This window comes from Limanda limanda, chromosome 6 (genome assembly GCF_963576545.1).
Source record: "Limanda limanda chromosome 6, fLimLim1.1, whole genome shotgun sequence".
In the NCBI taxonomy this organism is placed as follows: Eukaryota; Metazoa; Chordata; class Actinopteri; order Pleuronectiformes; family Pleuronectidae; genus Limanda; species Limanda limanda.
Window position 1 is genome coordinate 16,602,726 of NC_083641.1, and position 14,532 is coordinate 16,617,257.

The following is a 14,532-nucleotide window of genomic DNA, read 5'->3' on the forward strand; positions in this document are numbered from 1 at the left end:
CACTGTGGCAACCAGTGCCCAGCAACAAAGACTCATCCCTCTCTGTGGTTAGGGTGTGTGTGTGTCTTTGTGTGTGTGTGAAATCCGAGGAGTGAGCAGCCACACAGCACGCTAACATGTCTCCAAAGAAAAAGACCAAAAAGATCCCAAAGAAGAAACAAGACAGAAGTAATTTCCCTCATAGGATGATTGAGTTCATTCTTTCTTTTGTGATGCTACATTGAAAAGTATTATTTGTCTTGTTGCAGGTGAGAATGACTTGGAGGTAAAGTACAGACGCAGCGTTCTGGATGTAGCCATCCTACAGGATCACATTGGTGAGATGCTATTTTAAAGTTGACTTATTTAACGGTGTGTGCTTCAGACCATCTTACTGTAAGAAACTTTCAGGGTCAAACTGTAGGCGACCTTTGTTTAAAATAAATAACTCTTTATTTTGAAAATTAATTAATCCACACTGTACTGTCTTAAAAGTATTAACACTTAATTAGCACTAACGATAATAGATACATCTGCATGTTTTACTAATGAGGCTTCAGTTTAACAACACAACTGTCACAGGAGTATTTTTCACAAAGTGTGGTTGTTTGTGTGATTACACCACAGCTGTACAGTGTGAGTCTGTGAGAACGGTCCAGTCTGACAGGATCGACCTGAGGAGACGTGCGAGAGACATGGAGCAGAAGCTGCAGCACGAGCGACAAGACCACAGGGACGTCAACTCTAGTACGGTACAGACAGGGCATGGATGAACAATTAGCCTCTCTTTTAATAACCTGAGATACAGCATGGATCCCTCTGGGAGTGAGGACAAGGGGCTTGTTGGCTAAGGTTATGGTAATTTTCCGTGGAACAAAAGGTCTAATTAGTTGGGTGCCTAAGCTGATTGCTACATTAGCCTCACAAAGTGAATCAGCAATGAAGGAAGTCGAATATATATATATATAAATGGAAATACAAATGTCATTGTAGACATCAGTCGCCAGTACAAAACCATGCAGACAGAACTGACTAACAAGGCGAAGGGGCTGGAAACGGAGGTCAGCCAGCTAAATGAAGAGCTTGGTATGAATATGCCTCATTTGAATATATGTATTCTTGAGTAAATAAAGACATAGGAGTACCACATAGTTCCCAAATTTAAAGTGATGACACGTCTGTGTGCATTTGTCCGTCCTGTAGCTCTGTGTCAGGAGGAACTGAGGAAAGAGAAAAGAGAGAGGGAGCAGATGGAGCAGGAGAAGGATGCCACCATCGCTGAGCTCCAACACAAACTGGACAACATGGAAACAGACTATGAGAAGATCCTGCATGTGAGTTGCAATACAACCAATTCAGACTAAACTGTCCTCAGTAGAGCACATACCTCCACCAAGGCCAACAGTCCAGTTCAATTCAAACACTCCTCTGAACATGCCTGACTTTTTTTTATTAAGATCCAAGAATTATTCTCTTACAAATCAACAAAACATTAAAAAACATCCTATATCGCGACCTTAGAGAAAGTGGGGAAAAAAGCGGATATGCCCCCTGAGCCTAATGTGCACCAGAATGTTACAGCATCCTTCCACCAAGTTTCAAACAAACAAATAAAGACAAAAACATAACCTAATTGGCAGAGGTACTAGAAAGGATTTAAAGAAAGCTGTGAAGGAGCAGCTACTAACACGACTCTGTAACTTTCACTTGTCATCTTTAAGGCCCATTGTGCTGTAAACCTACATATAGTTATGTGCTAAGCCAATTGGGAGGAACATCATTCCCACAGTCCCCATTCCTCATCTACTTTTCAGTAGTTTCTGTTGTAAAAGTTTTGCTCAGCAGTAATAAACAGGGAGGGAGTAGTATTTCTTCATAATGGTCATGTCTGTGTGAAAATGAGGCGAGTAGAGCAGTGCACTGAGACCAGCTTTGTGTCAGATGGGTCACGCAGCACCCACACTCTGCACACCAGGTCAGATCGGGTGTGGAGTTATTATTCTTAATTTCTGTGTAGTGACAGGCAGGTTTAAGCCTACAACGTTCTGTGAGTGCTGCTCCTTCACAGCTTTCTTTGAATCCTTCTGAATAGATACTGAACCAGTCACTACTGGATGGATACTTTGTTTTTTATATGTGTGAAGAATAACAAGAAACTCATGACGGCAGTTGCTGCAGTCTGTGTCTAATTTGATTCCACTGTCATTCATTAAAATTAGATCTAAAATCCCTGATCAACGCTGATCAACTATTAAAATTAAAACCTACTTTGATGTTGTGGCTGATTGGTGTATGGGGGCACTCAAGACACAGCAGGGGGTCATCACATTTTATTCCTAAGCTCCAGTAGAGCCTGTGTCAAACAGCGACATAATTACATGTAATGCTGTTATTAGCTCTCCTGCTGCTGGGAAATAGTTTGTTTACAACTGAGAACATCGTTTCATGAGATAAATACCGATAAAACTATGAACAACAATTGTTGAAATCTGTTATTTTGAGCCAAAACTTACTCCAATCCCGTTTTGGCTTTATACAGCCTCAGAACATAAATCTGCATGTTGACCCCACTTTGGAAATAGGAAGATGTGAGGAGAAATCTGGCAGCAACAGCACAACTGAGAAATCAGTCAAATAATATTTAATGTAGGTGATTCAAAATAAAGCAAAGGAAGGTCTTTTATTGTAGCTTTAATAGTCATATTTCCTTTCCCTACGGGGCTCTGAGGCGGACGTATCATAAGCAATGAACACAAGTGCTCATGCTTATAATAGCCACAATAACGGCATACAGTGTTATGCTCACCTAAAGGAATATTATATCGTTTCAAACACACTCCGATCTCCGATTGTGAAATAGCAGTATTTTCCCTCAGGGCATAATGAGGTAATTTGCAGTAAATGCAAAATGTTTAGTGTACAGATCTTTTAAGATACTGTGAGTGTCTAAGCAGTCAGCCTGTAGTTGTAGCACTCGGATGTTAATATATAATCATCATTATTTCTCTCTATCCTAGTATGACACAGAATGTAATTATGCCCCTTCTCCATCAGCTCTCTCCTGAAATACACCAGAGTTAAAGGAGGTGCAAGGTGGGAGGGATATAATGTTTGACAACTGGGTGAAGCTTTAGCTTGTGTCTCTCTCCCCGCTGTTCTCTGCAGGATACTCTGGACAGTCTGACCTCGCAGCTCTCTGTGGCTCGACAGCGGTGGGAGGACACGGGCACGACCTTTCATCAGAACTTCCAGGGGCTGCTCTCTGAATTTGGCCTGAATGCAATGGACCTCTGAAAGACGGCTCCTCACAAAAGAAAGCAGCAGCACTTCTTAGAGAAAGTTTGGCTAAATTGATCATTTTTCAACTTTGCAAGTCCCAATTCAGAATATGTTACACAGAGATGAATGTTGTTATTACATTATATTTTACCACCAGAGTACAAAATAGACTGAGTATGTATTCAGTGGTTCACCATGAAGTGTCTGTAATGTTGTGTAATGCCCACTAGATGTAGCAAATGACTGTTTGAGGTAGTGGAGATGGTGGCCAGTATATGTACATATAGTATACATATACTGAGGTTCTTAAATTTGGTGTAAATATGTGCTTTTCTTTGCTATTTTTGACACAATATTTTTTCAATGAATAAAATGATGTGAAGATTAGGATTACAGTTACATGCTGTGAAATTAGAACATAGTGAACTGTACATTACACATCCCAATAAAGGCACGGCAGCAAAAAGGACAATGTATATATAATTTCTCATATTAAACTTTATCCCGAGTCAGCGCACCAGAGGCCAAATATGGACGTAAGCAGCATTACCACCACTGCTATAATATAGTTAATAATAACACTGCAAATGTAAAAAGTAAACAAAAATATGAGGTCCTCTCACAATAGACCATGACTACAGTAAGGCAAAAGTTAATGATGCAGGAAATATGATTTAGCTGCACACCATCGATAAAACCCAATTTCCCCCTCAGGGTGCTGGATGAACAGATTTGACTTCCAAGGCTGTCATTCAAGTCTTTTTCTTGGACCACTGCAATTTGTTGAGGCTCTCATCTGTGAGGTTATGGATCATATACTCAGGGATTAAGATAATTCTGTGCTTCGATGACCAATTAACACAGGAACCAAAGAGGTCTTTATCTGAAAAACAATATTTCCTCCTCAAACCACAAGGAGCTGTTGCCTTACCCTCTCTACGTGTTTCTGTTTGCTCAGGGGATGACTGCAATTATCCCAAGTGTTTTATGCATAATGCAGTAAAATTACTGAAATAACAACAACCTTCAGTAACCTGTGGTGGAAGAAGTATTTGGTAATTCTAGAAGTACAATTACAGCAACAAAAACTATAGTCCATTGCAAGTGAAAGTTCAGAAGCCAGATGAACTTCAAGTATGAAAATCTAACTTGTTGCACAGGAAAATTCCCTTTTCACCTCTTTTAAATCAACATAGTTATATTGATAATTCTGATGCATTAACACAGTTTTGTCCATGTTGCACACAATGGCTGAACCGATTCGTATTTGATTCTTTACCTTTCAGTATTTTCTGGGATATAATACTCCATAGAAAGCGGAGTCATCATGAGAAGTGACTGATGTGAACTTGAACTTTAATCCAAGATGAACAACATTCAATGGAACTGAGTTTTGTGGCAGTTTAACCTACAAGAGAACTGGTGATGTTATTCATTGACTGATTTCCACAGTGAACGCTGGCTGCTTTTGTTTTGCTGGTGAATACCTGACGGTGAGTGCTGGCTGCTGCACCTCCACTGGAATCTGACTTGGCTGCTTATTGCGCCTGTTCGGCTTCAGGGCGATGATGCGAACAAGACGGCCTCTTGTGCACGAATCAGGATGCCCACACTGCGATTTCCCTCCGAGTCAAGTGCAGGAGAGAGATTACATGCAAGTACACACAGTACAAGGTAATCAATGCAACAACATCTTGGGTCAATCAGTCAAAGCGGAGATGAATAATGAGGGAACAAAGCACAGAGTAAATGAAGCTCCATTTTATTTCTCTGAAAGACAAACAATGTAAAGATGTTTTGGTCAATATGTTCAACAACGACTGTCGGTGAACAAAAGGCTGTATAACAGCCTTGACAGCGTCTCACCTTGGAGAGAATGCTTGCACTCCTGAATACCTTTTCTTTGAGCACACAACAACAACAACAAGCCTTTTGCAATGAATCGCCAGCAAATCAATAGGAAAGCTCTCACTTAAAAATGTGCACCAGCCTCACTGTGTATCAGGTCGTTTCCGCTGATGGTCTGTTCTGTCTTTCAGTCGCTATCTTTGATCCAGTGCTCATTAGCGGCTGTAATGGGGCGATTGTGTACATGCTCACTGTTAACCTTGGAAAACAAATCCACAGTCGGAAAAAAGCAATTTTATGACAAAGGGATGTGGTTTTGGCAGTAGGAATGGGATGAATAGATTCAACAATAATGGTGAATGCAATTATACAACCACAGTATTATAAACATGTCTCAACATCGCAGATGCCATGTGTCGTTCGATTTCCTTTAACTGGACATAACAGTTGTGTTACTCTAAAATAAAATATTTGAATTGTATGTGGGTGTAATGCCAAAGAAAGACAAAAATATGGATGTATGGGAAATGGGCTGATAAGAAAAGTTACTCTTCAAGTATAGGGGATCTGAGCTGTACTGTGACTCGGTACACTGTAATTCCTAAATCCTCACAAAATAACAATCAACTACGGGGAGATTGGTATTGCTGTGGTGCTACAACTGGGTAAGCTGGAGGAGTGAAGTGGATGTTCACACACCTCTGCAGGCACTCAACGCTCATCATGGGCTCCATGGGCTGAGTGTTTATAAGTATGTGTGTATGTGTGTGTGTTTGTGTGTGTGTGTGTGTGTGTGTGTGTGTGTGTGGTGTGGATAAGCAGTGACTAGTTGGTGACGTACTAAAAACGTAATCTCTTATGCTGCAGGGGAGAGATTGAGACAGGCACTCAGAGAGAGAGCGAGCAAAGGCGAGAGAAAGAGAGAGAGAGACAGAGAGACAGAGAGAGAGAGAGAGAGAGAGAGGCAGTCTGAACTGTTGATCATATTCAGGGTGTGTTTCGTGGCGTTCACTCATTATCCTGAGGAGAGAGAAATAAGCTCTAAGAATCACAGTGATAGATGGACCACGGGTGAGAGGATGCGAACAAAGCACGAGTGACTTGTGAAACTCATTAGCCTCCGTTAAGACTTCCCGCCCACACAAATTCTCAGCTGTTTAACGGATTCACACGTGTGCAGACGATGATTCGGTTCTGTGAGAGAAACTAGAGATGTACTGTATGCATCACTCCCCCCCCCCCCCGGTTTCACCCAACTATTGTCGTGTTTACTCGGCTATGAACTGATACGTCCTCGTACGGCTTCTCTGCATGTCACAACAAAACAGGTGTACCGTCTGAATATTCCTCCCTGTTGAATAATAAAACTTTGGGGGGGAAAAACAAAGTGCACTCAGGAGCTATTTAGCATGACAGATCTGAACGGCTCAGAAGGCCAAATACGTCAAGAGTGAGGACGAGACGAACCCAGAGCCCCACAGAACAGAGGTTGTTTTAAGAAATGCATTTATAATGGAATAAAAATGTCAACATAAGAAAATAAAGCAGATAAAGTATGGCAGCCGAGCGCTGCCACCTCTCCCAGCGAAGGTCGCCCGGTGTTTCCGAGGGATTTGTTTTAATTCTTACTCTACTGCTCTTCATGCCTTCAAGGTAATTGGCAATCTCATTGTGACTACGCTTGATTTAGCAGCGCTGTAAATGTTTTCAGTGTTTAAGGAGCTAGCATCAGGTGCAGGGGAGCCTGGTGGCTCGCATGAGTTTCTCACGGACGTTCAGGAAATTAATAGAAACATCTTCTATAAAACTGGTAATGAAATGTGGCTCTTTGTTTCTTGGCCGATTGGCTTGGCAATTTTTCATCAGCGAGTTATTAGAAAAAGAAATATAGAAAGTTTACATTAACTGGTAAGTAATAACGTCCATATGAATATTATAGGCATGTAGATCTGTATCTCTCTGTTAATGTAATAAAAAAAACACTTTGGACCATTACTGGGGAACCCTGTTGATCACAAGGAGTAAACAAACCTTCTGCAGCTCATTACTGGAGGATTAGATGCACTGGTGTGTTTAGCTCTTCAGCAGATGATAATGTAAAGCCTATGCTAGTCCCTTTCGGTTCTACGGTGAATCAAAAGTTTCAAACGTTGGCGTGTCCTTGTGGGAGTTCAGACCTGAGTTGAAATGTAATTTGAAGTCCTGAAACACTTTTAAGCAACTTGAAAACGGGGGCAAAAGACCCCCTCAAATAGAAATTCAACAATTTTTTCAGAGCCATCCATCCATTATCTGTAACACCTCTTCTTTGAGGGTTGCATGGGGGCTGGAGCACATCCCAGCTGCTATTGGTCATGAGGCGACAATGATACCCACTGTACCACTGTTTCACCCAGTTCAGAATGATCAGATGTGTCAGTACAATTGTGCAAGTCTTGCAGTATTGCAGTTCAGGTCCGTCAGTGGTTGAGCTAACACTAGATCACATGATCGCCAGCTTCTGAAACAACACTCCTGTCTATTAATGCAAAAACCGAAAAAGAAGCAGTTTGGGTGAAATGACGTTGCTGTGCTCATGAAATTGTATAAAACATATATGTATACATACATGTATATCTATAAATGACTGATTAATGATACAGAATTGATTCAAAAGGTTATTTCTATAAACACTTTTAAACATGTTGATTGATCAGTGGGGGTGGTCACCTCATCTAAACAACCCGTCCTTCCCCAGGATGCTACTATAAAAAAGCATATGGACAGAATTTCTAACCGTGAACAACTTGCGTGACGGAGATAGGAAGTGAACGTTGAGAGACACTGCAACGTTTCCTTCGAGCCATGTGGAGCTGGTGGCCTATTTCTGAGGGACGTTGATTGACAGAACCTGATGGGCAGATTTAAAATGATGGACACATCCAAGATAGCAAGAAGCAGCGGTGACAGGTGCACGGCCGCTGATTCCAACTGTGCAGCAGTCAGACGATCAGAGAGTAACACCTTCAAGCTGTCGTCAGTTCAGTGGGAAAATATCAAGGAACATGTCGCAGTCAAAGCAGAAGGTAACAGCGTCGCAAGGAAACACTCGCTGGCAGCTTGTTCTCATTTTTCACAATTAGGGGGGAAAATAAAAGGAAATAAAGAAAACTATTCGTTCAATAATTACATACAACCGAACGGAGTTAATACATTTCAAACAGGGATTTAAATTTAGAATCATTAAATAGTTTCAGTTCAACTTCAAATACCGTAATCACCATTAATGAACAAATAACAATTTGATTAAATGATTATTCAGACTTTCTCTTTATCAGTCTTAATTAAAACAATATAAGAAAAATCTAAAGACTCAATTAAAAAAATTCTATGTTTGGTTTTCCTAAGAATAAAACTATGAAAACGCCAGACAGCATCTGATCTGAACTGAAATGCTCCTGGAAGCAGTGTGTAAAACCTCACATTCTATAAAAGTTTAACTGATTTGACATTTAAGAACTTAAGTCAACTGCTGATATAAAAAATAAACTCGTTCTTTTACGGGGGACTTTATGCTTTTTGGTTGGTTTGGGATGTTTGCTCGGTTCCATTTATACACAGACTTGTCCTCATGAAACCTGAACCATTGTTGATGAATGTGTGAGATGGAGAGAATTGCCTCTAATCTCTAGCAGAGTGTGTATATGGCGCCGAAGAGTGTGTATATATTTTGTAATGAGAGATCATAAAGAGGACAGGTGGTGAGACAGTAAATGTGTTGAAGATGCAGGACAGATGGAGGAGAAGGTGAAGTCAGGACAGATAAAGAAGGAGATGAATGTGAGTAGCCGTCGTTTCAGCAGGTTTTCATTCTTTCAGCTCCTCAGCCACCTTAATCATTCACTGAGCACCTGCCAACACCCCTGGACATGCATCGCTGTCTTTCAGAGATACCAACAATTCAAACTTTTGTTATAGAATATCACTATTATGAAAGAAGTCTGTGGATCTTTGCGACTCTGCTCGCTTTAGGTTCAGTTGAGTTTGTCTTCTTCTCAAGGCTGTGGTGCTTTTCTTCAGCCACAAGATAATACTTCTTGTTTTTGGCACTTTCAAAATAAAAAGGATTTGAAGGATGACCTTGCATTAGTCTGTTTATCTCCGCAGCTCTTCCGAGGCAATATACGTTCACACAGCAAATTGTCTGATATAAAAAGGGAACTTGTTTTGAAGGTTTTTTTTTTCCAAAGAACAATAGAATAACAATATTCAATACTGATAATCCAACAGAGGACAGAAATAATTTAAAAATGAAAATAAAGAAACAGCACAATGATAAATGACTGAAAATACTGCATAGTACAAAAGCCCTGTGGCTGTTTTTGCCCGTCCTGTTTCATACGGCTCAGAGGGCCGACAGAGACAGACCACAATGAAACAGACTCATCAGTTCTTCCTACGACCAAGGAGATTCCAAAAGCTGACTGCTGGCGGTTGCCTCTGGGACATAAAAAGGTCCAGGGATTCGTCCTGCCCTTTAACGACGAGCTCCAAATGGCTGTATGAAAATACTACTTGATCTTTGATCCCTGGAAAGTAGAGAGGTGTCTGCCTGGAGAGTCAGTCCTGTTGGAATCACTGGGTGTTATTCAGGTTCACTGCTATTTGTGGTCTTGTCCCACTCTATGCTCTCCTCACTGTGTGTGGGAGAAGGGAGGGCCCCTGTGGCCCCTCCGGGACGCATCCTCAGTCCCTGGAAGCGTCGGCACTCGGGGCAAATGCGTATGTGGCTGCACCCCCTCGCAACCAGGGCAGCCTCCTGTGCCAGTCTGTGGGAGAGGGGTTCAGGCAGTCCGGTGCCCCCGCACAGCTTGCCATTGCTGAGGCTCACGGCAGCAGCTCGCGCCCGGCGCTCCTCCAGGGGTAAGGGCCGCGGCCTGAGCCCTGAAGACGGTCGCCTGCGCCTCACCTGCAGGCTGTCGCGACACAGGACGATGCCCTGGAGCTCCCGCACCATCTCCTCACAGACTGTCTGCTGCAAGCACACACACGGGGAGGAGTAGAGAGGATAGAAGGGGATAAGAGAGGGAGAGAAAGGGAGAGAGGCCAGACAACTCACTGACTGACTGACTTGATCAGAACAGACTGATGGACGTCACAGACAGATAACATACACACACACGCACACACACACACACACATTTATGGTTATCTTTATAATCTCTGAATAGAGGAGGACAACAAAGAGATGGCTAGTGACAAAACAATCAGTAAATACAAGAACACATCAGATTTTAAACTTACTTTTCAGACACACACAGACACAAAACACACATTTTATCTCACACATTATTGTGAACAGGCGTATGTTAATTTTTATCAGGGGGGATGGTCCTGATTGGTCGGGGGCAGGATATGTGGGGGACGACACCCTGACAGTAGAGATCTGTATGCTTGTTGCGTTAACTCGTATAGCAGAAGCGGTATCTACCAAGTTAATGCTAAATCCTGCCTGTTGAAGATGGTAGAATCTTTATGGCTGGTCACAGACCACCAATGCAGATGGGATCACTCCCGGTGCTGACCCTGAAAGTCAGTGTGTTTGTATGTGAGAGAGAGGGTGAGCATAGAAAAGAGAGCTCTCCTCCTCTTCATTTAATACCATTCGTTATAAACTGCAGATCCTGTAATTTAGTCAGCAGCTCCAACTGTCATATGTTCACAAGTACCCACAAATTATTTATCTGCAAGCACAGCTCTTTCCCATAGATGCTGCAAATCGTCTACTGTATAAATATAAGGAAAGAGCCAGGCATCAATCTCTACTGCCTAAGAAGAATAGATAATATAAGTTAGCTCTTGGCTTTCACATTCTAAAAGTTTATCAAATTTAAATCACAGTGTGGAGTCCATTTGAAAACGATAATAATCAAGTATCTTCTGAAGGAATCACACCAGACATAATTATAAAACAGCATGTGCATCTTCTGTCTGCTATATTATTTCATTATTTTTGTTAATTGTGTTTCTGCCTCGTGGCAGAGCTCCTTCACTCACTGAATTGATCAGTTTCTAAAAGTTTAAACCCATCTTTGTCTGGATGAGAATGTTTCTAAAAACAAAAGGAAATATGTGACGATACTGGACACACTTTCTATTCCTCACGGTACATTTAGTATATATAACTGTGATCAATCATTTATACCGTCCACTAAGGATAATCACATTATGTCACTTCACACATTGAAACATAATTTTACTTTTTCTCAGTAATGTAGAAGTTTTCATTTACAAACTCCTCTACCTTGCATCTTGACGGTTCATCATTAATGCAAAGATCTGGTCGGCAGCAACAACTCGTCCATCACTGTCAATCATTTACCGCGTGATTGATTGAATGACTTCTGGTCTCTGACAGCTGGATTTTGAGAGACGTGCACATAATTGCGGGCATCTTTTAAATAAAATTAACTGGATTGAGGCTAAAGTATAACCAACAATTATATCTCTGAGCAAACTCTCATTAGCAGCACCCTGCAGGCAACTACTGCACTCACCATGAAAAATATCTAACTACATTAAGTATTCTATATTATCTGTAATATTCCTGTGTAATACATGTGTAAATCTTCTGCAGAGAATAATCAACTATACTGTGTGAGTGCATGTACTCTGTGGAGCCCAGAGGAAGAAGGAGACACCTGCTACACTTCCTGTCAAAGCTGTGCACTGTTTGAAAGTCCATCAGCTTGTGAGAGGGGGTGGGGGGGTGGGGGTGGTTACCAGGCAGGGGAGAGGGAGACTAAGCAGATGCAGGTTAGATTGCCCTCTCTCACCTCATTTCCTGGCGTCTGCCTTAACATCCAGACAAACTCCAGCACTGCCATGAAGATAGCCACCAGCAGGCCACACACCAGCACCACGAAGATGCCGCCGATGTTCTCCATTCCCAGACCTGGAGGGACGAAAGGTCGAGTGTCAGGCGTGTGAGGGAGAAGGAGAGGGATGGTGGGAAGAGGGATTTGTAGAAGAAGGAAAAATGAAAACAGACAAAGTATTGTTCGAAGCATGGTCTGAGTGGAGCTTATGAACAAAAAACAGATGAGGATTCATCAGAGACGGACCTTTGGCACGGTGGTCCTCCTCTTTTGGACACTTGCCACCATCCCACCACTTCCTCTTGAGGATCTCCAAACGATTGTCCTCCTGCAGTTTGAGAATGGCCAGGTCAAACTCATCACGGTACACTGACCCTGGAGGGAAGAGGAAGGGAAAGCTCACACGTGTGTACACTGCAAAATATGTCCTTGCAAGAAATATTGCAACCGACAATAAAACTGAACCTTAAGACAAAAAACTAATTGAATCACCTCCATGTGGTTGTAAACCTTTGCCAGCCCAATTCTGTTTCAGTCGACACGCGTATTTTTACACCAGAGTCCTATAAAGTCACTTGACCTTTGACCATGGAAATCTAATCAGTTCATTTTTGTGTCCAAGGGACAAACAGATGTCATGTTCAAGAAGCCAAACACATGTTTTGTGAGGCCACAGTGACCTTTGATCACACAAAACTAATTATTTAAAGTTCTTAAGATATCATGTTCACAAGGCAAACTTTTTTAGAAGTTAAAAAAAAAAAATTGGATGGGTGGGCAAATGGATTGAAGGAAAACCTGAAAATATAATGCAGCAGGTGTGGAAGGCATCAAAATGTCTTCTTCAACAAATTGCCTTTTCATGGTTCTTTTCCTCAGGCTTTCCACGGCATGAAATTGTGTCGCTCCATTAGAAGAAAAAAATAATACAATTTCAAATCAACGATTAAAGGGCTTACGATCATTTTGCAGTGTTGTCTGTCAGATCACAGTATGTGGTGTGGTTCATTCAATAAGAGTGGGGTTAATCTGTCCTTTAAACATCAAACGGAGAGAAATTAATCTTGTTTACTTTAAGGTACGTTCCCCCCCCTGTCTGCAGTTTGACTCAACCTGAGATCAAAGTGTAAGTAAACCCTGTGTTTATACCCTCGGAGCACCGATCCAGTCTTACAGCAACAGTTCCACTTTCAAGAGGAACAATATTTCAAATTCCCTTTCTCTCCTTCTCGCTTCTCCCCCGGTGGAAGCCGCTCCACTCAAGTCTGGCAGTAGGTCTCTTTTAGTTTTTCACTTTTTGCATCATTTTCCCTCACGATAGCAGCTAATGGTTCGGATTTGCTGAGGCTTTACTTTTCAATTTAACTCTGCAATGTGACATTTATGGTGGATCCTCTGACTAATGCCCCTGCTCCTCTACAACATGAATTATAGAGTGCATTTAAGCAAAAGCTTTTGTCCTCCGCTGCCTTCATTTTACACTGAACTTCCTTTATCCCCCCCGCCCCACACACACACAATTCTCTGACTGTCTTATGTATTAGCCGCTGATATCCATTAGGCTTCTAGCCTGTGTGAGTAAAGTGTTAAATTCTACTGAACATCCTTCCCTGACTTTTAATTGTCTTCCCTCTTCCCCTCCACTCACCCAGCGGCATGCCGATGCCGTAGCCCTTAGTGTCCAGCAGTCCTCCGATCTGAGTCAGGTTGCAGTTCCTCTGGCGGTAGTATTCGTTCATGGTGCTCTCCAGCAGGTAGGCATAGTTGGATTTGAGGACACGGGCTATCCCCTCCTCCGTGCTCTTCACAAACACACTGGGCTGCTTCGAGTGCATGAAGTTCCACATGCGCTGGTAGGTCTGGTAGCGAGAGTTCTGCAGAGCCGTCGCAGGGAAGATATGAGAAACAGTGAGATGTCAGAGACAAAACCCACAGAGTAAACAAAAGTCTATCGTTCGTATTTTCAACGTTGGCAGAGTTGGGTTTTCATTTATTTTAGTTTTTCATTACCTTGACTAATCTACTCCAACTCTCTGATTCTCTGAATGCGGTGCAGCTGTTAAATTAGATTATTTTTTTTGGAGAGCCTTATTTCTGTGAGTATTATCAGAGTCCGGAACAGAATTTTCATTTAACATCCCCAGCTGTCCTCTACTTTCTCTTGGTCCGTCTTACCGAAGTTAGTCAAGGTCCAGTGGGTATAAAAGGGGTAAAAAAGACAAGGCTAATGTCTCTCATTCCTCCCTTAATATCATTCTTCACTGTCTCTCCCCTGTAACACACTCTGTGTCTGTTTCTGGCACTTTTTTATTCTGTCTCTCTATCTGAGGTCGAAACTTGAGATTATGAAACAGGGTGTGTCTCACTCAGAGACCTGCACAGAGCCCCATCTCCCTGAGGAAAGGATATTGAATGGTTGTGGTGAAAAACAGACAGGAAACAGATACAACATCTGGTTAGAGGAGGCCGACAGGAAGGTGATGAGGAGAATAACACTATCGATGGCCCATTGATCACAGAGGGCTCTGGGGTCAGTTCCTGTGTGTGGCTGGGAACAGTATAAACAATC

The 14,532-nt window shown here is 42.1% G+C and overlaps 2 protein-coding genes across 2 annotated transcripts in view; one reads left to right on the forward strand and one right to left on the reverse strand.

Annotated features, from left to right (window-relative positions):
- Positions 1 to 101: 101 nt before the first annotated feature.
- Positions 102 to 3,273, forward strand: ccdc153 (coiled-coil domain containing 153). The gene is made up of 6 exons (XM_061072439.1): positions 102 to 168; positions 249 to 317; positions 607 to 726; positions 973 to 1,065; positions 1,183 to 1,313; positions 3,145 to 3,273. Exons 1-6 carry the CDS (start codon positions 117 to 119, stop codon positions 3,271 to 3,273), a joined length of 594 nt encoding a protein of 197 aa, XP_060928422.1. The 5' UTR covers positions 102 to 116.
- A 6,457-nt stretch (positions 3,274 to 9,730) lies between these two features.
- The window catches only part of grik4 (glutamate receptor, ionotropic, kainate 4), a 154,274-nt gene continuing 149,472 nt past the window's right edge, over positions 9,731 to 14,532 (reverse strand). Inside the window, exons 16-19 of the mRNA XM_061073199.1 lie at positions 13,612 to 13,837; positions 12,210 to 12,338; positions 11,922 to 12,040; positions 9,731 to 10,120 (exon numbers count right to left, since the gene is read on the reverse strand). Of these exons, the coding sequence (XP_060929182.1) occupies positions 9,731 to 10,120; positions 11,922 to 12,040; positions 12,210 to 12,338; positions 13,612 to 13,837 (864 nt within the window). The remainder of the gene's footprint in view (positions 10,121 to 11,921; positions 12,041 to 12,209; positions 12,339 to 13,611; positions 13,838 to 14,532) is intronic.

Excerpts from the sequence above, each read along its gene's own strand:
- ccdc153 (XM_061072439.1), top strand. The coding sequence starts at position 117 with ATGTCTCCAAAGAAAAAGACCAAAAAGATCCCAAAGAAGAAACAAGAC. Across the intron at positions 169-248 it reads AAAGAAGAAACAAGACAGAA|GTGAGAATGACTTGGAGGTA; the intron begins GTAATTTCCCTC and ends GTCTTGTTGCAG. Across the intron at positions 1,314-3,144 it reads ACTATGAGAAGATCCTGCAT|GATACTCTGGACAGTCTGAC; the intron begins GTGAGTTGCAAT and ends TGTTCTCTGCAG.